General features: G+C 34.2%; 2 protein-coding genes across 2 annotated transcripts in view; one reads left to right on the forward strand and one right to left on the reverse strand.

Moving 5' to 3' along the window:
* LOC134540314 (transmembrane protein 132E) overlaps positions 1-4,465 on the forward strand; it is a 140,940-nt gene extending 136,475 nt beyond the window's left edge. Inside the window, 1 exon segment of the mRNA XM_063382975.1 lies at positions 4,207-4,465. Within this exon segment, the coding sequence (XP_063239045.1) occupies positions 4,207-4,465 (259 nt within the window).
* A 12,853-nt stretch (positions 4,466-17,318) lies between these two features.
* On the reverse strand, positions 17,319-23,438 carry LOC134540133 (large ribosomal subunit protein uL16m). Its single transcript, XM_063382659.1, has 6 exons — positions 23,184-23,438; positions 21,194-21,265; positions 20,944-21,101; positions 19,568-19,699; positions 19,372-19,482; positions 17,319-18,164 (listed from the first exon to the last, which is right to left on the reverse strand). Exons 1-6 carry the CDS (start codon positions 23,221-23,223, stop codon positions 17,949-17,951), a joined length of 729 nt encoding a protein of 242 aa, XP_063238729.1. The 5' UTR covers positions 23,224-23,438; the 3' UTR covers positions 17,319-17,948.
* Positions 23,439-23,506: the final 68 nt, after the last annotated feature.

Genomic DNA, 23,506 nt, shown 5'->3' on the forward strand with positions numbered 1-23,506 from the left:
TCGATGTTAGCATCGATGTTTTGAAGAGCGATACATCGCCGATGCATCGACGAAAAAGTCGAAAAACATCGACATTGTTCATCATTAAAATTACCCTAGTTTTTTATAATATTTTGGCTATCATTTCATGAATATTTATTGAATATATAGAAAACATTACTATACGACATTTAGTTTTCAAGATACAATTTTTTTAACTGCCTATACTTACTATAAAAACCAAAATTTTTAAGTAGGTATCAAAAATGTTGTAAATACTGAACTATTTGGTTGATTTCAGTATCAATTTTTTCCCAGTACTTTAAGATGTGTAAAATCATTTGGAAAAAATAAATACTGTTTAAAAAATTTGTTTTCATAAGAATTTTATTTAAATTTTGAAAAATATAGGGAAAAAGCAGCGAGCAGACTTCATGGACAATTTCATAGCTTCTTGTACATACAAGCACAACAGAGGGGGTAAGGGTATTTTGCCCCCACCCCCCTGAAACCTTGAAGTGGGGGCAAACGGGGGCAAAGAAAGTGCTGTACAAGTCGGATATGTTATTTCCACCAGCTGTGTAATCAATTTTTAGATAATAAAACTGCTTGTATAGCACCATTTTCCACCTTGAAATACAAATTTTCCCGGGGGAGGACCCCCCGCTTCAATGGGGGGGATCGATGATACTTTATAAAAAGGTATATTGCCCCCCCCCGCCCCTTTTGAAAATTTAGTTACACCCCTGCATACAAGCTAGTGATTGGTACCGATACGGTCTCGCTAGCTCTATCGAGAAAATTAATGTTACATTTTTAACCTGCACATACACTTCATGCTTTTTCCTTATTTTTGACGTGACAACGTCTAATAAATCGATGAATGCCGACTGCACGCACGAAAAAGTGTCCCGTAACGCAACGTTTGTTTCGTCTTTTCGTTTTGTCGTGTTTTAGTTTCGTTTCAACCGTTGTGCTGAATTTTTTGGGTTCAATATTTCTGTGTCATTATCATTTGTGGTTTTTTTTTTCGTTCTCTTAGTACATTTTTTTCTTTGTTTTGTTGACCATATTTCTGTTACGGAATATTTTGTGGTGTTTATATCCGTGTGGACAACAGAAATTTTTTGCTTAATTTTGTGTTTTTTTTTTTTTTACCTTTTTGAGTTTTATTTATTTATTTATTTATTAGTTTTTAGTTTTTCTTAAACAGAAAAAAAGTTCTTAGCAATGGAGTATGTCCAAAAACTTACATCAAGTCCCACTACGATGTGTCCCGTAACGCTCATTGTACGCTTGCGCCGCATCTCTCTTCCACTCGATTGGAACAACCATCGATTTGACTTTTCAATCATGTTTTCGTCGTTTGAATTATTAATATTATGTAATTTAACGATCGTCCACCGATTTTCAGCACAATCGGTACAGTTATTTAAAAGTAATGTTGAATTTTCAAATCCGTTTGTTGATGTGACGTCTAATAAATCGATGAACGCCGGCTGCACGCACGAAAAAGTTTCCCGTAACGCACATTGACCCACTACGATGTGTCCCGTTACGCTCATTGTACGCTTGCGCCGCATCTCTTTTCCACTCCATTGGAACAACCATCGATTTGACTTTTCATTCATGTTTTCGTCGTTTGAATTATTAATATTATGTAATTTAACGAGCGTCCACCGATTTTCAGCACAATCGGTACGGTTATTTAAAAGTAATGTTGAATTTTCAAATACGTTTTTGTACACACAATGGTGTTTTACAGTTACACATAATAATTCAAATTACACCCGGGATCTTTTGCACAATGTTTAAAAACATATTGTAACACATTATAAATAAGATAGGTGTATTTGGGATGTGTATTTGTTATAAAATTATATTATAAAAAAGAAATCATATTATTCCCCTACGGTGCTGCAATCTACGGTGACGGACGCGAGCCGAACGAATCGTGCTATCTATCCGCTTCCGCGGCAACCAGGCACTCGTTAACACATATTTTCCTTTGTTTATCGCGAGGGGTGTTATTATGAATTAATTATAAATAAAATTCCGTGTCGGAGGCCACAAGTGCATATCATTTTGAGCAATGGAAGACATAAAAAAGTAAAATATTATCAACGAATTTTAATCTCAGCCCCAGTGCACCACGAGTGTCTGGGTTAGAGATTAAAGCCGAAATTATTTCTTAAACTGACTTTACAGACAACCAATTTTTTTTCAATTGCTTTTAATACATTATTTTGTTTTGCATGAGACACAACTGTAAATGGGTTGTGGATATTGTGGTCAGGAACCTGTAGTAGGTATGGTTTTTGGATACATACTATAATTTTAATCATTTCGGCATGTTTTTCTTAATATTTAAAAACATCGGTTAAAACATCGATGTATCGGTTGTCAGAACGATGTTTTTTTACATCGATACTTTTTCGTTTGAACATCGATGTTCATGATATCGATGTTTTTAAGAGCGATGTTGCATCCCTAGTTGCAGATGGTGGAGCAAACATATGTTCACTGGCACACGGACCTGGCGAGACTCCTTACTAAGTGTGAGACATGACCCATGTGGGGACAAGACTCCAAAAAAACACCCTTGCGACCAGGGGCGCAACAACAGGGGGGGGGGGCGGGGGGGTTCAAGGGTATTTTGCCCCCCCCCCTCTGAAACCTTGAAGTGGGGGCAAACGGGGGCAAAGAAAGTGCTGTGTAATCAATTTTTAGATAATAAAACTGCTAAAATAGCACCATTTTCCACCTTGAAATACAAATTTTCCCAGGGGAGGATCGATGATTCTTTATAAAAAGGTATATTGCCCCCCCTTTGGAAATTTAGTTGTTGCGCCCCTGCTTGTGACACTTAACTGCAGTAAGAACTGGCCTGTACTGCACGTCGGACATTTTGTTACTCTGTTACTCTGTGGGCTCTTAAGGCATTCCACGCGCCTTGTATGCAACATATTTTATGGCACTACTGCAAATAGTACAAGTCTCCCTTACACATTACTTGTTAAGCTGTAAAAGTCTTACGTTACAATCCGTTTTAATGGACCTTTGGTAGCCCTTATGTCTGAAATTAAAATTGTTGCGTCGATTTGAAGTACCCTTAAAATGACAAAAATAAATTAGTTAAGTGATCTGCTGCCCGAGATATGTCTCAAGGATAGTTATAAAATGTTTAGGATGATAATTTATAAATAAATGAAGTAACAAATCAGGGAGTTCAAGTGATGACCTCAGGTTGGAAAGGCTGCTTGCCTTGATTTATAAATGGAGTATAATCACTCTTATAATATACAAATATGAAATTTTTAATTTTTCTGATATTTGTTACACAATATTATCTTTGCTACTGAACATATTTTTAAAAAAATGAATCAGAAGTAGCCCTTATCCTGGATTAAGACATAAGATATGTATCTTTTTGAAATTCCACCCATAAAAGGTTTAAAAAAGAAGTAAGTTTAATTTCATGAAGTGCAACAATTGTTGAAGCAAATAAAGTGAGAGGATACTGGATATAAATAAAAATCACCCAACCTCCTTTTCACCATTTCCCATGATAATTCACTTAAAAGAATAAAAATAAGCTGAACATGGTTTCATAATATTAAAAAAATCTTATTTCCGAAGCTATTCAAGCTTGGGTATGGATAATACAGTAAATAAACAAAAAATTACCAACACCGTTTTACCTTTCTCAAAATTCCACCTCTAAGATGTGAAAATGTGTATCCAGCAAATCTGGCATTTTCAACTTAATTGATTCTTCCAAAACATCACAGGATCATTCTCAGAGTTACCAACCATCAGTCAACCGAGCAGTCAAAAGTTTGCAAAGGCCAATTTTTTTAGAGTTTATCAGTAGAGACCCGGAAATTTCGCGGATTCTTCCGGCCTCAGGATGGAAATCAAAGTTATAATAGGTGTGCTTGACCCATTTTTCCTTTCCCATCGGTTGATTTCTTAGCGAAAAAACATTTTCATCCTCGTTATTTGGCACCACCTGATTCGCTTACTTCTCTCCTAGCCGGGCGTCGTTGGCCCACGGTCGTAGACGGGCGTGTCCAAACAACTGCGTGCCGACCATGAATGCAGTGCGAGGGTGTGGAGGTTTGCATTCTAGCTTGCGACTTGAATGAATCCGCGAAAATTTCCGGGTCTCTGTTTGTTAGGTTTCGATAATGTGTAGCAATCACTTGACCGGGCTGACGTGGGCAGGTACCACGCCGCGGGCCGGGAGCGCGACGACGACGACGAGGCGAGCCTCGCGGACTTCTGGTCGCCGGGGGCGGGGGGCGGGGCCCGCCGCCGGGGCGACGCCCCCGAGGTGAAGCGGGCCACCGTCGTCGGCAACCCCATGTTCTCGGCGGCGCGGCGGCGCGGGGAAGAGCTCCACGGGCTGGAGGACCTCGGCCTGCAGATGAACTACGACCAGATCCTGGAGTACTTCGACAACCTGAAGGAGTCCGACGCCTGAGCCCCCCCCCCCCCCTCCGACCACCCCCCTTTCCCCCTTCCCCCCCCCCCCCCACCCGGTCGCGACGGCGGCAACCCCTTCTCTAGTCAGGCACGACGGACCACCGGTCGGAGTTGCCGGTGTTCCTGTACTGTGTGCCCCCGTTTAGCTGTGAAGTGTCCCGCAGCTTGAAAATAAATGGGTTTTGAAAATATTGCCTCCTGCCGATGGGAATGTATCCTTTTTTCTGGCATGTCGTGCGTCACTCACTGTGCTTGTAAATACTTTAGACTGCTTCTCAAATAATATTCAATACTGTTGGGATTGTTGTGTCTGAAAGGTTGTTGTAAAAAAAGCCTTAAATGTTTAAAGCCTATTTTTTATTTAGTTCATACCTTAAAACTAGAAACATACTAGGATTTTTTTTAAGGACGTAAAAGACCTTGCTAATGTAAAATGTCCCCTATTTCAATGATCCGTAACAAAAAAAAAAATTCCCGTTTTGTTTAACATTTGTAAATTTGTCCCACAAAATGGGACAGATCCTTTGATCTGGCAACACTGCCACTGATTACGCCCCACTGAAACACACCACAACACTTTAGTAAAAAAAAAAAAAAATAATCTACCAGGAAAACAAAGTGCATCATTCGTCACACGTTGTCCGAGCCAAACATCTTGACGGCCGGCCTTGCTAGTTGACCGCTCGTCGTTCCTCTGAACTCCACGCACCATCGTAGCTGAAATTTGTGATGGCTTTTCTGTGTACAGACAGTCACAAAAAAATATTGGCCGAAGATTGCCTCTTAAGGTTTCCCTTCAGCATTATGCACCCTGCACCTAGAAAATTTCACTTCCTTAGACGCTTGTCGCGGACGGTAAGAAATTAATTTTTTGTCCCATCAGTGTTTTTTTCCACCTAAATGTGCCATTTTTACTTTGTAAGTGTAGAAAAAAATTGTTGTCAAACTTTGAAACAACTTTAAAAACTGCAGCAAAAGTAAACACTTACCATTAACTCTTCTCTTGTACTATTTACCCAATAACTTACTTCAGAGTCAATGTGTAACATTCCTTTACTTCCAGGTGAAAGCAATTGTATTATAGCTTTAAAAATTTGATGTATATAAACATATTGTGACTTTATGTGAAAACCATATCAGTTAGTAGAAGGGATCCATAATATCACCAAGAAGTGTTGACGGCACGCATGTTCAAAAGTTTCGTATGGTTGTGTGTTTACTGGTACACAATGTGCTGTTTTGATTGTATAGTGTAGAATTTAGAAGTATGTAATGTGGTATCTGCTTACTTGTTCCTATTTGTTGTTTTCTTGAGTAACTATATTTCATAGACATCCAAAACAGATAAACTTTAAAAATGTTACTCATTTATTTATATTTATTTAATTGTTTGATAACTAGACTGAAAATCTTTTGACAAAGATAAAATTTGCTTATATTTGTCAACAGCTTTTCTGTCCAATACAATTGTACAAATGTGTAAATACATAGATTTAAAAACAAATGTGTTTCCTGTAATGTAACTTGCAACTGCTGCTCATTTGGTATTGAAAATAATTATTAAAAATACAAATATATAAATTTATTGAACTGTAAAAAAGATATTTATCCTGTAACTTTTATATTACAATTTGTTCTTTCAACAATTCTCTCCACAAAGCAGGTCATGTGTCTGCACATTTTTGATTAACGCACCAGTAACAGTTTCAAGCGACATTAATTTTTTTCTAATAAATTATTACTTAGATGCAACACCTGAAGGTTATATAAATAACAACATTTTTATGTCACTCTGGTGATTTATAAACTGGAAAGATAAACCTATTTGTGAAAACTGTGAATATTATATGATTAAGAAACACAGAGAAGTAACTTTTACATACTTTCAACTGTCTTGTCATATGGCAACATTACTCTCTCACACAAACCATCATATTCATAATATTACAAAAAAATAGTAAATAGATTAATTTTACATTAAAAACATTATCCAAAGAAAAACTCTACCTATGTTAATTATGTACATCGAAATGACCTTATCTGTTCTTTTTCAATAAATATTAAATATCACTGGAAAGCAAAATTTTTTTTAAATTTCACACTATTCACTGTTATAAATTTTAACAGCAAAAATGAGTCCCGAATTATTAGGTTTGAAGAAAATCAGCCAAGCACAATTATAAAATGAAATACTTAAAAACTTTTGTAAACTGTAGCTACTCTAAGCTGAGATGAATAGAAGTCATTTAAGGTTTTCTTTGAAGCTAAGAATACTAAGAATACTTCAGATTTATTTATTTCAGAAAAAATTATTCTAGTTTATGTCTGCATATTTATTAGTACCACTTAAAATGAAACATCATTCATTTTTATAAAGGTAACTTCTAAAACTAATCATGAAAAAATTTTACATTTATAAAGTGTGTAAACTCTTAATCTGATAAGTAATGTAAGTTTATAATTTTAAAAAATTGACTTATCACATTTTTAAGGGGGGAAAAGGGGTGGAATGAATCAACCACCCATCCCAATCAACCCACAAATAGCAAGACCCTGCACCGATTAAAAATTTATTTTGTAAAGATGTAAATAATATACAAGTAATATAAAATTTTATATTCTTCCAAAAGGGAAAGCAATATTTAGGATCACAAGGCTGCCATTAAAACATTTTTCGTTATGCTGCAATAATATAATATCATAAAAAAATTTAATTGAAAATATTGATATAGGTAGTTTATTTGGCCACGTTGTTACAGAGAAAACAAGTTTCATCATAACCCTATTATTACAGACAAGATTTCATGATTTTATTTTTAGTCCAATTTTGTTTTTAAAACAGAAGATTTTGGTTTTATTGTTTCTATTTTTATAAATACTTTTTTTTTTTAATATTGCTCCACTAAAATAGTGTATATACAAATATTTGTATGCTGCATTTTTTTTAAAATATAAACTAATTTTAAATAAATTGTTCTAAAACAGATATGTACATTCAGAACAAAATTAAATTCCTTTTTTTTTCTAATCTATGCACTTTGGTAAAATTTTTGTCCAGAAATAATAATATTCCTTAAATTTCAAATATTAAAAAGATTACTTTTTTTGTGATTTGAATTTTGTTTGGTAAAGTGCTGCTAAATTCCATGAAATAACTTGCATTTCGTTGTTATTCGGTGCAATGACATGCTTTTCAGTTTTACTTGGGTTTCATCGCAATTCACCACATAATCATGTCCCTACCTATCATTGGCGTCGTAACCGAGGGGGACGGGGGGACACGATTCCCCCAATAATAAAAGTCTTCAATTTCGTCCCCTCCAATAACATATTTAGTTTCGTAGTTTCGTAGTTTTTCCTGATGTTTAAATTAATGATTTTGTGTGGATATAGCACCAGCAGATATGTTAACTGTATTTTTACAAATTTGTTCTCTGAAAATATTTTTTATAAAAAATAAATTATGTAGTGCAACCAACTATAATTAGAATATTTAGGAAAGAAAAATGCCTAAAAACCACCTTTTTGCACCTTCAAACTCCAAATTTTCCCGGGGGAGGACCTCCGGACCCCCCGCTTTGTTTTTAGGGGATGGATATTCTTCAAATAACTAAATAAATTGAAGTCCCCCCCAAAAAAATATATCCTTGCGACGCCCATGCTACCTATCATCTATGCCATTGTTTTCCAAATGGTTTCCATAAGGTCACACTGAAAGTCCTGAGAATTGCAGACTAGTTCTCTGGAGACAAGAACATAACCATTGTAAAATTACGAAACCAGTGAAATGGATCGCTTTAGGTCATAGAGTCAGCGAAAGATTACTTCTAGGGCCGCAATTGAAAATGTTTGAGAGCCAGTGACAAATGTGGTACCTACGTACACAAACATTTTGGTCACCCCATTCTGTATTTATTGCAACACAAAAAAAAATTCAAATGTGTTGTAAGTAATATTTCTCCAAACGATTTAAAATTCACGCAGCTTAAGTTTGGAATTTTTTTTAATATTTGTTAATTAATTTAAAATATTACTCATACAGGTGGCCACACACTGGGGAAACCAGGAACAGTGAGGGAATTTAAAACAGGTCAGGGAAAACCTGGACATGCCAGGAAATTTTTTGAGAAAGCTTGTTTCTGCATCCTAATGGTTTCTTCAATGGCGATTTTTGTTTTAAAAAAAACGTGTATTTAATTGTAGCATTTTCAAAATTATTCCTGCAAATTACCTTATTCACCCGAATAATCTGCGCAATATATTCGTAAAATGCGTTTTGAAAAAGCATGGTACACGGGTATTCAAAATTTTGCAACACTGTATAGCAAAAATATTTTAATGCACAAATGTTGGTTAACCTGTGGTTTCAAAATGAGCAACTGACGTGTATTTTGGTTTGAACGTATATTTTCATGAGAGGCGCAATTGTTACTGAAGATTTGCGGTTGCAAAAAAACCTGTATTGATTAATAATTTTAAATATAGGTAAGTGGGCAATCTTAGTACGAGAAGAAAGTATGTAGTCCCAACAAGTCGGATACGTGACCGGAGAAAATAATGAAGGTATGTTTTTGAAATTTGTTTAAAGGCGGGGATTTGTGTGCGCATCTTCAGCTGTTCCCGCTTTTTTCACGTGTAATCTTTGTGATGTAGCATTGATTTCGGTCATTCGTGGCCGAAATTAAGTGACGCTCTTGTGCAGTAAACAAAACCGCTACGTTCGGTCGCTAGCCAATTTCCATTAATGCCTCTTTTGAAAGTTTTTTTCCCTCAGGTAGTATGTAAACGTGTGATAAAATTTATAAAGGCAAGTATTTGCATTAAAATTTTTAATGAAAATGTTAATTTGTGCGAGTATTATTATAGTAAATATGGACCTGATAACGCGTTGAAATAAATAGAAGGCAAAAAAAATTATGGGCACGGGCAATAGATAAGTGAACGAGATAATTGTAATGCAGTATGAATCCAACTTACCTACCATGTCCACAGTGGCAGTGTACTTGATGCATTTATCTATTACATAGACTTAATTTTGTAAAAATGGGAGGTTTTTTTTGTTCATAATATATACCTATTTTCAAGAAGAGAACAGTATTATTATTATTTGGGAAAATGCCTCCTATTCGCAAGAAAACAAGCTTTTAAAAGGATTGGTTAAAATATGTTGAATATTCTTTGTGGTTGGTGCCGTCAAAATTAAACAAAAATGAAGCTAGATGTTTGTTTTGTCAAAAAACAGTTTCATTAAGCAATATGGGAAGATGTGCCATTAGAAGCCACGTGCAAGGTGAAAACCACAAGAAAGCTGTGAGGAGTATATTAACTTGTGTTAACTTTGACGGGTTCTTAATTAATTCAGTAAAATCTGAGCAGCTTGAATAAGGATTATTTAGCTCATCATCTGCTTCATCTGCCTTGTTGAGTTCTTTATCTGTGTCTACATCGCCTGCAAATCTGATGTGTGTAGCTGAAAATTATTTAACAAAAAAAGTTTTATGGAGTTCCTGTGCCAGCACGTAAGGAGTTACGTGGTATTAATACATTTGTTCTCAGGAAAAAAATGTTACACGTGCTTAAATAAAATGATGTCTTGAGACTGTAATGTAACACACAAGTCCCTGTGATGTGCAGCAAACTGTGTGTCCGTGTTTCAGTTTATGTTTCCTGATTCTGAAATAGCAAGCAAAATGCAGCTCCAGCGAACCAAGATTGGTTATGTAATTTCGGAAGGGCTTGCTCCATATTTGCATTCTGAACTTGAAAAGGAAGTTATGGAATGTTCGGAGTTGGTAGTAGGGTTTAATGAATCAGCTAGGTCAAATGGATATCATTATGCGATTTTGGAAGGAAAGAGAGCAATGTTGTTTCAACTAGATATTTTTGTCCAGAATATCTTCATCATGCTATTTCTGAGAAGTTGTTGGAAGCATTCACACGAGCTTTGTCAGAAATTGACTTTGCCAAGATTTTGCAGGTGTCAATGGATGGTCCAAATGTAAATATGAAGTTCCTTTGTGATCTGTCAGTCAGTTTAGCTGCTAAAGATTCTGATGCTCCTCTGATTTTGGATATTGGTACTTGTGGCTTACACAATATACATGGTGCTGAATAGGAAATGAATGGCAACTGAATGGGAAATTATTATTGAGTTTTTAAGGGCTTTGTACTCATTATTCAGGTATGTTCCTGCTCGACGCAGTGATTTCATCCATTTTTCCAATTCCAAACTTTTTCCATTAAAGTTCTGCAGTGTCTGTTGGGTTGAAAGTGGAAAAGTGGTGACCAAAGCAATTCAGATATTACCTAAGGTGATTCATTATGTTGATGCTGTGAAAAAGGATCCGAAATTGAATCCAAAATGTAAGAGTTTCAATACTGTGGCTTCAACTGTTAAAGATAATCTGCTTATTTGTAAGCTTACATTTTTCCAGGCTCTAGCAAGTGAAGTAGAGCCTTTTTGACAGAATTTCAGTCAGATAGTCCAATGGCCCCATTTTTGTATAAATCACTCAAATGTATACTGGGAGCTCTGATGTCAAGATATGTCAAGGCAGAAGTAATGAATGTTGCTAGCTCTGTAACAAGTATAGACATCTCAGAATCCAAAAATCTTCTTACTGCCAAAGAGGTGATTTGGGATTTGCTACAATGGAAGTCTTGTGAAAAGTTAAGATGAAAGTAAGAGAATTTATATCCTGAAGTATTGTCAAGAATGTAGAAATTGTCTGCAGGTTTTATGTATAAAAAAAACTGTTTGAGAGGTCTCCAATGAAATATGCACTTACGAAGGGTATATCATGCTTGGATCCTGAAATATCGTTGTAGTCAATGTTAGATACAAGAGATTAACATCCACATTGCAGCACTTGGTACAAAACACTTGGTACTTATGACAGGGATGGAAGCTGATGCAGTTTAACGCCAATACGTGTACAGTAGAACCCTGTTATAATGTTCCTGCATATAATGTTTTCCTGCTTATAATGTCATATTTTTAAAGTCCCAATATTTCCCCCATAAGGACAATGTATTTATTTCCTGCATATAACGTTCATAAATAGTGTAATTTCCTGCTTATAATGTTTGCTTTCTAACATTCAATAAATGGGGAAAAAATGTTTTAAAACCAAATTATTCCAACACTTACAATAAAGAGTTTCCTTTATGTATGTTTATGTTTACAATCACTGCCATACAATACATGAAGTTTGTTAAAATACAATTTTATGCAATATACTGAAGGTACACAATGTTCATAGTTACGTGTCAGTTGGCACCCTTAGTCAACTCTTCTCTTCCTTGCCATTCCAGTGGGTATTCAGATGCACGTACATAGTCCTACGATATTTAAGTTGCCAACCATTGAGCGAGGGCATAACTAAAAGTGTTTTCTATTGCTTACAAATAATTTATTTTTTCATTCATACGTAGGAATCCCAAAATTAAACATTTTCAGGTGGTGAAGGAGTAGACGTTCTTACTCTTAATGATGTCATCATGAATCGTGAGACAATTTTACAAAAAATGTGGCAGTGTATCTTTAAAGACAAACAAAATTTAACCAGGGAACAAGATAAAGTTGAAAAATTGTTGGCTTGTTTCAGAAAATTCATGTATCAAGTATACTATCTTTGGTTTCAACATTAAAGTTGTTTACATAGCTTGGTGAGTCCATTGGTACAAAGCTAAAACATTGTTAAGTGCTAAATTGAGATTTCCTGCTTATAACGTTTTCCTGCTTATAATGTTTTTTTTCTGGTGCTCCCTTGAAAAACATTATAACAGGGTTCTACTGTATATTACAGGAACTGAATTTTTTTAAAGAAGAAATTAAGAATTTTTTTATATAGCAAGACAGATTGAATGACCTATGGGTTAGAGTTCTTCCAGTTGTAAATGTGATAAAAAAGAACTGTAAAGGTTTGTGAAAAAAAAATTCTCATTCTTTACATGGCAATGCGAGACTTGAGAGAAAATTTTCAGTAAATAAGGAATGTATCATAGAAAACAAAAAAGAGGAATCTTTAAAAGATATACATACAATGCAGTTTTGGCACTTGGTGGTGTCACTAATGTTACCATAGCGAAACTCAATGTACATGCCGCACAAAATGCAAGAGCCCGTTATCAGAAATAATTAGAAAAGAACAAGAAAAGGCTCAAGAATGGGCTGAAAAAGAAAAGAATTTCGGGAGAAATTTAAGAATTAGAAAAGACAAGCACTTATCGAAAATGTAAAGAAAGAAACTACGTTTCTAGAAGAGGAAATCAATTCTTTAAAGGATCGCAAGTTATACTCCAAAGCAAATGTTTGTAGTGTTTGTGAAAGACTGTGTGTTTATTTATTTATAACATATGCACGAATAACTTATTGTGGGTAGGTTTACAAGTACTTTTTTCTTCAAATCACACACTTAGTTGGAACATTAAAACATTTCATTTTGTTCAACTTATTTTTTTGCAATACATTTGGATGAGTAAATATCTTATCTCAAAAGTTTTCATCTTCAGTTAGTTTTGTATGTAGATAAAAAAACTTTAGATGCCTATATTTATCACATATTGCTCATACGTGGGATACAATTAAGTGCAATTGTTGTTCACTTATTTATCTGTTGAAGACTTACCGTTTAAAAAAAATTGTGATGATTAATTTTAGAAAAATGAAGTAGCCTAACTGCAAAATCAGGGTCAGGGATAATTATAATCAGGTCAGGGAAAACCTGAAAATGTCGGAGAATTTCATTTGAGATTGTGTGTGGCCACCCTTTCATAGGAGCCTATATAATGTATATAGATTACACAAAATTTATAAAATAATACATTACTACAAATTAAATCATTAATAATTAGCAGGAAAAGCAAACAACATTAAAATGGGATCAGAAGTTAGTATTTTAAGCTTGCTACAGTCTATGCCCTAATGAAATGAATTTTCAAAAAGTTATATAAAATATCTGTTTTGACACCAACTCTACGTAATAAATAGTATGTATTGAAGTACACATTGAAATGTGAGGATGTGCAAGATTTGATATCTAGGAATGGTAAAATTAACATTATCCAATAATCCATAGTCCAAAATAAAATAATATTATTTCCTACAGACAGTCACAAAAATATTTTTGATTTATGAAGGATTCTCAAATTCTGTATTTTGGATAACTGCAGTGAGATCTGTATTTTGGTTCTATGAAAAGTTCATTGTTTTACAACTACATTTGTTTCTAAGGAATCTAATGTATTGGCTCTTGTGTGTTGCTATATGTCGATTACAGTGTTATTACTTCAAATGAGGCCTATAAAAATGGAGATAACATAAAGTCTACAAAAAAAAATATTTTTATTGTAAAAATGGAATTATTAAATAAAAATATATGTTACAATACAGCTTATAAGTAACTTGTAAAAATCCCAGGCACAAAATAGTTCTTTTTTTCATGTACGCCAAAGAATAATACATAATAGTTGAAATTATCTTGTACAATTCAGCTTACTGCACAGTGTATGTAGTTATTGTGTTCACCTTTATACAGCAACAATCTTTTAGAAAGCAAAATGTTCAAAATTCAAAGAATGTAGCACATGCTTATTTGTAATTTAGAAATAACTAGTTATTGAAACGAACAAAAAAGACAACTTGTATGCTGAAGTGTAAGATATTTAATGAATGAAAGATAAATGAATGTTGTAAATATTTATGTTAATCAACGTGATGTTAATGAATGTGTATGAAGTTACCTCATTCTGTACCTCTCTATTTCCTCTTACAAAACAAATTATACAAGTGTCTCAACCCACAGTCAAAATGTGTAACTGCCATAAGAATTTTATGTGCTAACAAAATAATGATGCCAAATAACCTTCAAAAAAAATATGTCCATTACATTTCATAAACACAAAATGTTTCATTCATCCTAAATCTCATCATCCTGACTATTGTAACCTGCAAAGGATAAGACATACAATACAGCACTATTGTATCCTAACCAAAATGTATGCCTCTTTGTCTTCATCACAAATAAACCAGTTTGTAAGCTACCATACTATTTTTTCTTGTTTTCACTATACCTTTTAGGTAAAAATATTTTTAGACGTCTTTCATCTTTATTACAATTCATTCCATGAGTATTACGTATAACTATATAAGTGCATTTTATAAGCTTTAATTTTTGCAGTCAGATGCTTCAAAAGTGTATCAATTATTTTAGTTTTGTTTATGAAAAGAGTTATTCCTATCTTAAAAATGTAAGAAATATGTACACATAAATAGCAAACCACATTGATATAAATGTCTGAGGAAAGAAATTTATTCATTACAGCACTTATTTTGGTAAATATTATAACGAACAGATGAAGTATGCTGTAAATCACTTGGAGTTGACGGAATAAAGTGTGAAGAACGGGTAGACAGGGGCGTACGGAGGGTGGGGGAATGAAGTCCTAAAAAAAAATCCTTCATTCCCAACAAAATAAAATAATTTGAAAGCAACAGTGGAGAAAGTGATTCTATCCCCTCTCCCCTCCTTCATCATCTGAAATGAAATTCTCCATATGGCATACTGAGGCAACAGGGTACTTAACCCTGAAATAATTTACCACATCTTTTGTACATTATAATAATGCAAGGCGAGTTGCATATACATTATGAGCTTACTGAAAAAAGAGAGGTAACAATCATTGCTCCCAAAGTAGTACAAAAATTAAAAATTTATAAATGTTTAAAAAGTTATTATTTGAGCAATGTTATAAACAAATTACCAAAAGTGTGAAAGTGCAGTTAGGTGACTTTTTCATACAAAAATGTTAACAGCCAAATAATCTTACCTAAATTTATGTTATCTAACATATTTGCATCATAAAACATGCATATGCCCAGTGTTGTTAAGTAACGAATTACAAGTAATCGGATTACTTTTGTAACGATTACTTTTCAAGTAATTTATACTTGTAACGAATTACATTTAAAAAATGTAATTCATACTTGTAATCGGAATACATAACATTAATTGTAATCGATACATTAAGGTAATCGATACTTTATATTTACTTGCCGTTACTTTTATTCTCGGAACGTATAATGAATACAATTAAGAAGAAGTCAAATTTATAATTTTACGTTTGTAGTGCTACGATCGTATGCACAACATCTATGATCAAAAATGAAGAGCCATAGTGACTTGCAGTGTCTCCAACATTACCCTATCCTAAAATCTGCATTTTTAAAATTTAACACATCGCTGCCGTCAAGTTGAGCGTCTTTTTAGTGTTGGTAAAGATGTTTTTGCCAAGAGAGGGAATCTAACTGATGAGATATTTAAAATGCAATTGTTTTGTAATGTCTATTCCAAAATTTAAAGAGTGTTAATTTTATTACAGGTAGCTACTTGTATAAAGTCTTTTGATGTTATTCAAGCAAGTTTGTCCTCAAATATTATTCATTTAATTAAAGATAATAAATTTCATCATTACATGAAATCATTTTTTTAACAAAACATGTATGTATGCATGTTTATTAATGTAACAAAGTGTAAAAAAATTGAATCGTAGATCAGTTTTAAAATGGTAGCGGAAAGTAATTGTAATTGTAATTTTACTGATTACTTCTGTGTAAAGTAATTTTTACTTGTAATTAGTTACATTATCACCACAGTAATTGTAATTGAGCCCAATTACTTTTTCCGAGTACTTTTAACAACACTGCATATGCCAAACCAAAATTTAAATAAATAGTAAATATAAGACTTAAAAATTACATTAATAAAAAAAATTGATTAAATAGAAAACGATAGTTAATCATTTTTAGCATTTAAGTTCTCGGGCTCCTAAAACACTTGCAAATATGTCCCTCAAGTCTTTCAAAAGGTTAATGGCAAAATATTGCAAAAAGGTTTTTAAAACATTACAGTAAAATTTCCACATATATTACATAAATAAGAACACTGTAGGAAACCTTTAGCACATTAACTGATTACCACTGCTTTTAAATAAAAAGTCAAAATTGCAACAAAAATACTTGTATAATAGAATCAATTAACGTAGGTTGTGACACTTGAAATTTTAACAAATTTCAATTATTGCCTATAGCTAAGCATCTTTAAAAAAGTTTGAAAACAAGCCTCAGACTGGGGCAGGAATAATAAAATGGCTACAGACCAGGAACCTTCCTGATTCGCTGATGACCGATATGTTAAACTGAATTTGTGCCACATGCATTAAGGAAATACTATGTATATAAAATGCTTCACATAATTAAAATATTAAGATTGTTTACCAAAACCTTTACAATTACTATATTTAGTATTGCACTGTTATAAAACTGAATTGCAGTTCAGGGGTGCATTCAGGAATGTTTAAGCCCGCCTGAAGATAATAGAAAGTCAAAGACAGAAAAAACTTAAATATTTTTCTACATTATAACTTGAGTTCTTGCGTAGGTGTTTTTTGGGTACATTATACATATAGCACACTATATAAACACGAAACAATATAGAAAACATTTAACACATTAACTAAATGCCTCTTATTTTAAATAAAAAGTAAAAAATTGAAAAAATAACTTGTATATTAGGAAAATTAACTCATGTAGTGACACTTGATGCTTGAACAAATTATAAATAGACAGAAATAACAAATTTTTAAATGTAGGAGGTAATTTTGTAGAGAATGTGAAAGAAGCTTCCGGTATGTAACAGAATTGATTTTTATTTTCTATAAATATTTTGTTTTTCATTTTGAATAACTAAATGGTCTTTATTTTCTAAATGACCCTCTTACAGATGAGCAGATAAGGTTTTTGCTACCTGGGATTAATGGGTACACAAATTAAAATAATAACAAGTACGCCATTTAGAGGACATTTTTTATTGTAACAATTAACATATTTGAAAAGTATCAACATGCTAACAAATGGAGTACACAATTGTCTGTATTAAAAAAAAAAAAAAACAATCTTTACATGAGGAGCCTATGGCATTAATAAGCATCTTTAGAAAGCCACTGTTCAAATGCTACTTAACATTCTGTGCTGTCGTTCTTGCTTTGAAAAACACTTAAGAAAACTACCTACTGTATTATTTTCACAGGGCTTTTTCGGCAAAAGATATCAGAAATTAAAACATCCAAATTTAATAGGTCACTTGTGACAAACTTTTACTTATTTAACTTATTTTCAAAGAGATTTTTCGGCAAAAGATATCAGAAATTAAAACATCTAAATTTAATAGGTCACTTGTGACAAACTTTTGTCATGCTGTTACCTTGCTCCTAGTCCCTCAAGGGCACAAAATAGCCCCTAGAATGACTGTTGTTTGTGTAAGTGGCCATTAGACAGCATCGAAAATAAATGACAAAATATTTGGGTAAAAAAAAAAAAAATGTAGTGTTTTCAAATAAGGATTTTCGGTATTGATTACTTTAATATTACTGTTCTTGGCACAAAAAAACACCGTAAGAGGACAGAGATGGTTGCAGCCCGGCTACCGGTACTTCCCGAACCACAAGCGGTCGTAGCGAGAGATCCAGTTCTGGCACCCGCCCATGTTGTTCTGGATGACGTACTTCATGGTGTAGGGGTTGATGTTCTCCCGCTCGATGCGTTCCTCCTCCTCCGCCTTCTCCTCCAGTATCTGATGGCTCACCGCCTCGGCTCGGAACGGCAGCCGCCCCACAACCAGGTCCAGCATGGGCTTCACCTGGACACATCGCGAGAAGGTACCGACTGTCCAGGGCGTACTCGCCAGTGGCGGATCCAGGGGGGGGGGGCACCAGGGGCAAGTGCCCCCCCCCCCCTTCCCCGAAAAACCAGTTGTCTGCTACAATTAATATTGCCGACAAAAATTATTGTTTCTGAAACCAATGAAATATTTTAATATGATTAATGAATTTCTCGCAGAATCATAAAAATCTGGTGGTTGGATGTTACGTGTGTAGTATTAAATACAAATTTAGTAATTATAAGACTTTTTTTTTTCTCTGGCTATTCTGAAATGAAATCCTAGAGGTGAAACTCTGGATCCGCCACTGGTACTCGCAAACCCACAAATCACAGCACATTTTTTTGCCCTGATCTCGATACAGAGTTCCCACTCTCTTATTTCTGTCATAATTTCCTAAAGTTTTCCCTGTCCCGCCTTAAAAACTTTTTCCAGCGCATCAATCTATGGACACAGGTATTTCAATACATACACATTATTATCAAAAACACATTTCAAAAAAACATGCACAATTCAGAATAAATTATAAAATGTTTGTCTACACAATACATTTCCATCAACACAACGTAACCAACTCTCTGTCAGTCTGAAAAAAAAAACTGATATGTTTGATCTAACAATAATACCTACCTTTATAAAATAATGGTTTTTATTACACTCCATTCTAACGTATGGAAATATTTTTGTTTATGACTACAATAATGTTGCAGAACAGCATCACAACATAATTGGCTAAATAAACTTAACAAAGTATTAAATTAAAAGAACTTAATCTTAAATACCTATAATTTTTAATTTAATCTCACTACATGCAACCCTCTAAGCTACTAACTACACAAAAAAATATTTGTTGTATATTTCACATTTATACCCAGCTATGCTGTTATTTAATCAGACAATTATGAATGTATGTACTAAAATTAGAGTCACTGTAGTAACGTTTTCAATAGAAAACCAAATAAAACTCTAATACCATATACAATGAGTACTTCCATACATATGTTTCATAGAATAATATCTTTTTATTCACCATTAATGCAAAAAATCAATGTACTACACCAGGCTACATCCAACAATACTTATTTGAAAATATGTATGTAATATTAATGCTCTTGACAATTATGTGCCAAAAATTGACAGGAACAGAGAAAGAAACCTAATAAATATAAAAAACTAAACAACTCACCTCTTCGAATTCACATTTTCCACCCACTTCTATAATGACTCGCCCTGCCTTTATCGGCGTGACGTAGTGATCTATTGCACCTTTCCCACCGCCCATTCGCTGCCCGAGCCCCTGCAAACAGTTTTTGTTACCATTAGAGACGTGACGCACGCTACAGCGGAGACTGCCGAAACAGCATGCAGTCAACGCAAGTTACCTTCTTCGTGACTGGCTGCCACGGAGCGTCTATCCTCCAGATGGCAAACATCCGCTTCATGTCCATCCTGCGGCCAATGAGCAGGCGCACCATCTCGTAGTGACCGTGCCGCATCCTGCCGCCCCTCGTTGCCTGTCACCACGAAACAGAACAGTCTAGATGTCCCCACTGGGCGCAAGACACTGCATCAGTAAGACAGCTGTCACACGACAACCGTCCAATGGTACAGTGAAAGATCTTTAATCCGGCATTCTAGGGTTCTGCAATCTGGTACCATTTGAGCCACTTACTTGCATTCTGATTTATTCGGGTGGATTCCGGCTGGTGACATCGGCTGGCAGGCTGTCATTACTACAATGCCAGCATTTTTAGTTCGCTTAAAAGTTTACTGTTTTATAACGGGTGTAATTTTTTAAAGAAGAGATCTGAATCATACATGCAAGGTGATACCAGAGACATTTATAAACAGCAACGTTCGACTGTATTTTTTCTTTATACAGAGAAGCTTATTATAACTTGTTCTAAATTAAATACTATTGTAATTTATACTAATTTTTCTTTGGCGTTTCTGTCAGAACCATATAGACGTTCACTAATCCGGCAAGGCCGTGGTTCTGAACATATCGGATTGCTTCACAGAGCAATACGGCACAATGGTAAAACAATGGGCTCACATTGTTGAGGTATAGGTTCACGTCCCAGTCCAGCCACCTCAAGTTTGATTTTCCTGGCTGACCATGGCCAATTCCTTCCCAATTTTCCTTCTTAATGTTTCTGTATAAGTCCATCTATAATGTCTGTACTGTCAATGAGATTTAAAGCCACAATATAAATAATAAAATAAAAAATCTTTTTTTTTTTAGTTCATTTTTTTAATGTTTCTGGTGTGTAACATCTTAACACATTGTATACTGCATTTTGTGGGAGTGATTTTGTGATAGTGACAGAAGTCATGGAACGAAAATGTGTAAAAACCATGGTGCTGCCATCTAGGGTGGATGGCACGAACCAAAGTTTACCTAGACAAAGGTAAAGTATTAACTGTTTAATGAATTTTAAAAAGATGGGCAGCATTTTAATAACATTCCTTGTCAAAAATAAGGTCTAAAGTCAAGGTTTTAAAGTTTTAATTTTTTTTTTTCTGTTTTATCGTAACTGTTTTTCATTACATACCTAATGGTAACACTACGCCATAAATGTTAACTTCAACCAGGATCAAAAACTAGGCCCTGAAGTTTATCAAGCCATAAAAAGCTGTAAACTACGAAGACAAAAATTTTAACTAAGTTTACAAACAAAATTAATAGGTTTGCTGGGAGATTTCCAGCCACCAGCTGGTTACAATGTCTAAATAATTATTTCACTCTCCAACTCACGATGATTCCGTACTGCTTGTGGAGGAGTGTGTTGTGCAGTGTTTCAGGACCCCGCATGAACTTCAAATTCTTAATCATTTTTGGGGGCCGGATGTTGCTCGGGAACTGCGGCATCCTCTCCACGATCTTCAGCCTGGGTCTCTCGGGAAACTCCACATCTGCAACGTAAAAGAATCAAAATTTACATGGAGAGCACAGTGCCACCAGAGCGTTCACTAAGAGGAGGCAGTCAGTTCGAGCTACAGCTTACGGTCGTAATTCACCGGCGGGGGGAAGTATTTAAGTCCGCACGCTTTCGTCACACCAAGTTGGCCGACCCGACCTGGAAAAGGAAAAAAAAAGACTCATGAACACAATCGGCATACAAAAGTTTCTTGCTCCACATTAAATATTAAATTTTGCAACTACATTGAACTATTCAATATATATACGTATTAATGTTTAGTTCACAGTGCTTCAATACCTGAAACCAGGGGTGCCAATCTGTAGGATTAGCAAGGATAGCCCAGGCGGCCGGAGAGTTTCGCGCGTGGGTTGTAACCAACACAAGTCATCTCTGGTTAGGGTACTGTTTGTATGTTGTATACTACCCATATGTTTGCCTATAGTTTTCTGCAATAAGTAGAAAACTTAAATCTGATTTTGCCAATACCTATTTAGTTGAATCGGCATTTATTTCTGCCAATTCACACTGCTGGTTAATTTTTGGCCGATATTACTGAAAAATAAAAGTTTCTGTGATAACCTTAAAATCCACCAGTACCCTTTTCACTTTTCGTAGCACTACATACATTGAACTCACATAATTTCTTAGCTACATGTTCCAGGTATAAATATCAAACTTAATAATACTGTGTTTTAATAACATTCTTGAATCCAATAAATCATAAATAAATATATCTACCCAATACTAATACAGTAAAGTTAGATAAGAACAAAAACTTGATTTATTTAGAGTATGGCTGCCACTACAAACAATGGAAAGTACCAACTGCTTGAACTGCAAAGAAATGTTCGTAATATCGTGGCAGAGACATTTCTTAATTAACTTGCATCAAGTATTAAAAAATTGAATTTAAATATAAAAATGCAATAACATAGGGGTTCACATAGTGTAAATTACTTTTACTGTTTTCTGTGCAAAGCAACCACATGAAATGCATTTCCATATGTTTGGTAGGTACCATGAATTTTTGCAGCCGCACGCAATAAGTTTGTGTTGGAATTCCTGTTCTTGAATTGTAAACCTGTACAAGTCTCACAATCTTGCACTAAATTTTTTTTTTTTTAAACTTAGTATTTCATGATTCAATATATTTCATAATTAAATTTTCCAGCTTCCATTAGTAAATTCAGGTTTCATTAAGCAAGTAAAGATGGTGTATGTCTGTTTTGTAACTAGACTAAACACAATTACGCAGCTGCGAATATCAGTTTTAGAGAAGTTAATGCAAATAAATTATTTCTGTACAACAGAAACTATGTCTTTCTGCTGCAAAATACCTGTGTGTACCTGCTACTAATGATCCATCTGAAAGACTTTTCAGCACATGTGGTATTTTTTATGGCACTAAAAGACATTCATTGAAACATTAAGATTTGGCAGGTCTGTAGTAGTTACTTGTGTATCACTTTTGTTTTACCTAGGCTAGGTTAAGTTCCCTTATTAGGTTAGAAGTGGTTTCTTGTGATTTGACCATCATAGGTATGTTTTTTTTTTGTATTGTGATTATGATTTGTTAATATGTCGTATTTATTTTTATATATTTGTAATCTCTGTTATAATTTATATGTGCAATTAATGATGTTCTCTATACCCCAATTGTATGATATACATGTATCGGGGTCAACAGAGAGATTTAATAAAATTAAAATAAAAAAGGTACTTAAAACTGGGTCTGCAACATGAAAAATTAAAACGATGTAGAAAACAGTGTAACAGTATTTTAACTACATTTTCACAACTGATACCATGCTTAATTATCACATATTTAATATAAATAACTGTGATTACGTGCTTGAATAGCATTAGGCTTATCGGTAATTACCTAGAGTAGTTGCTCATTAAATAATTAAAAGAAACAATAATTCTTGAGATTGCATTTTTGAGTATCACCTGTGCTAAAATTCTGTTAGGCATTTTTAAAGCCGCTAACCTAAACAAACCTACCGGTCACACTTTTTTTTAGAAGAGCATCTACTCTAGAAAATTGTCTTTAAATGTTACCACTGATTCTTACACAAATCCAACCGGAATAATTTCAGCAAGCAAGTCGTCATTTTAGTAATATTTTTTGTACACTATGAGACTTATTAAGTTTAACCCACGATCGTGGAAAAGAGGTGAGAATGCTGATGTTTAAAATAAAATAACTTCGTTTAAAACTTTTTTCTCAAAACCACGTTCAAATTGCGGAATTATAAGCTTCAAAACCTTTTTTGTTATTGTTTATTATTTGATATGGCATCACGGGAAGTTAAAATCAAATGTCGCCAACTTAACATAAAAACTCCCATACGCAATACATCGTTGAAAGTTGCTGTTTTGCTGTTACAAATTGTT

Source organism: Bacillus rossius, chromosome 16 (genome assembly GCF_032445375.1).
Source record: "Bacillus rossius redtenbacheri isolate Brsri chromosome 16, Brsri_v3, whole genome shotgun sequence".
Classification (NCBI taxonomy): domain Eukaryota; kingdom Metazoa; phylum Arthropoda; class Insecta; order Phasmatodea; family Bacillidae; genus Bacillus; species Bacillus rossius.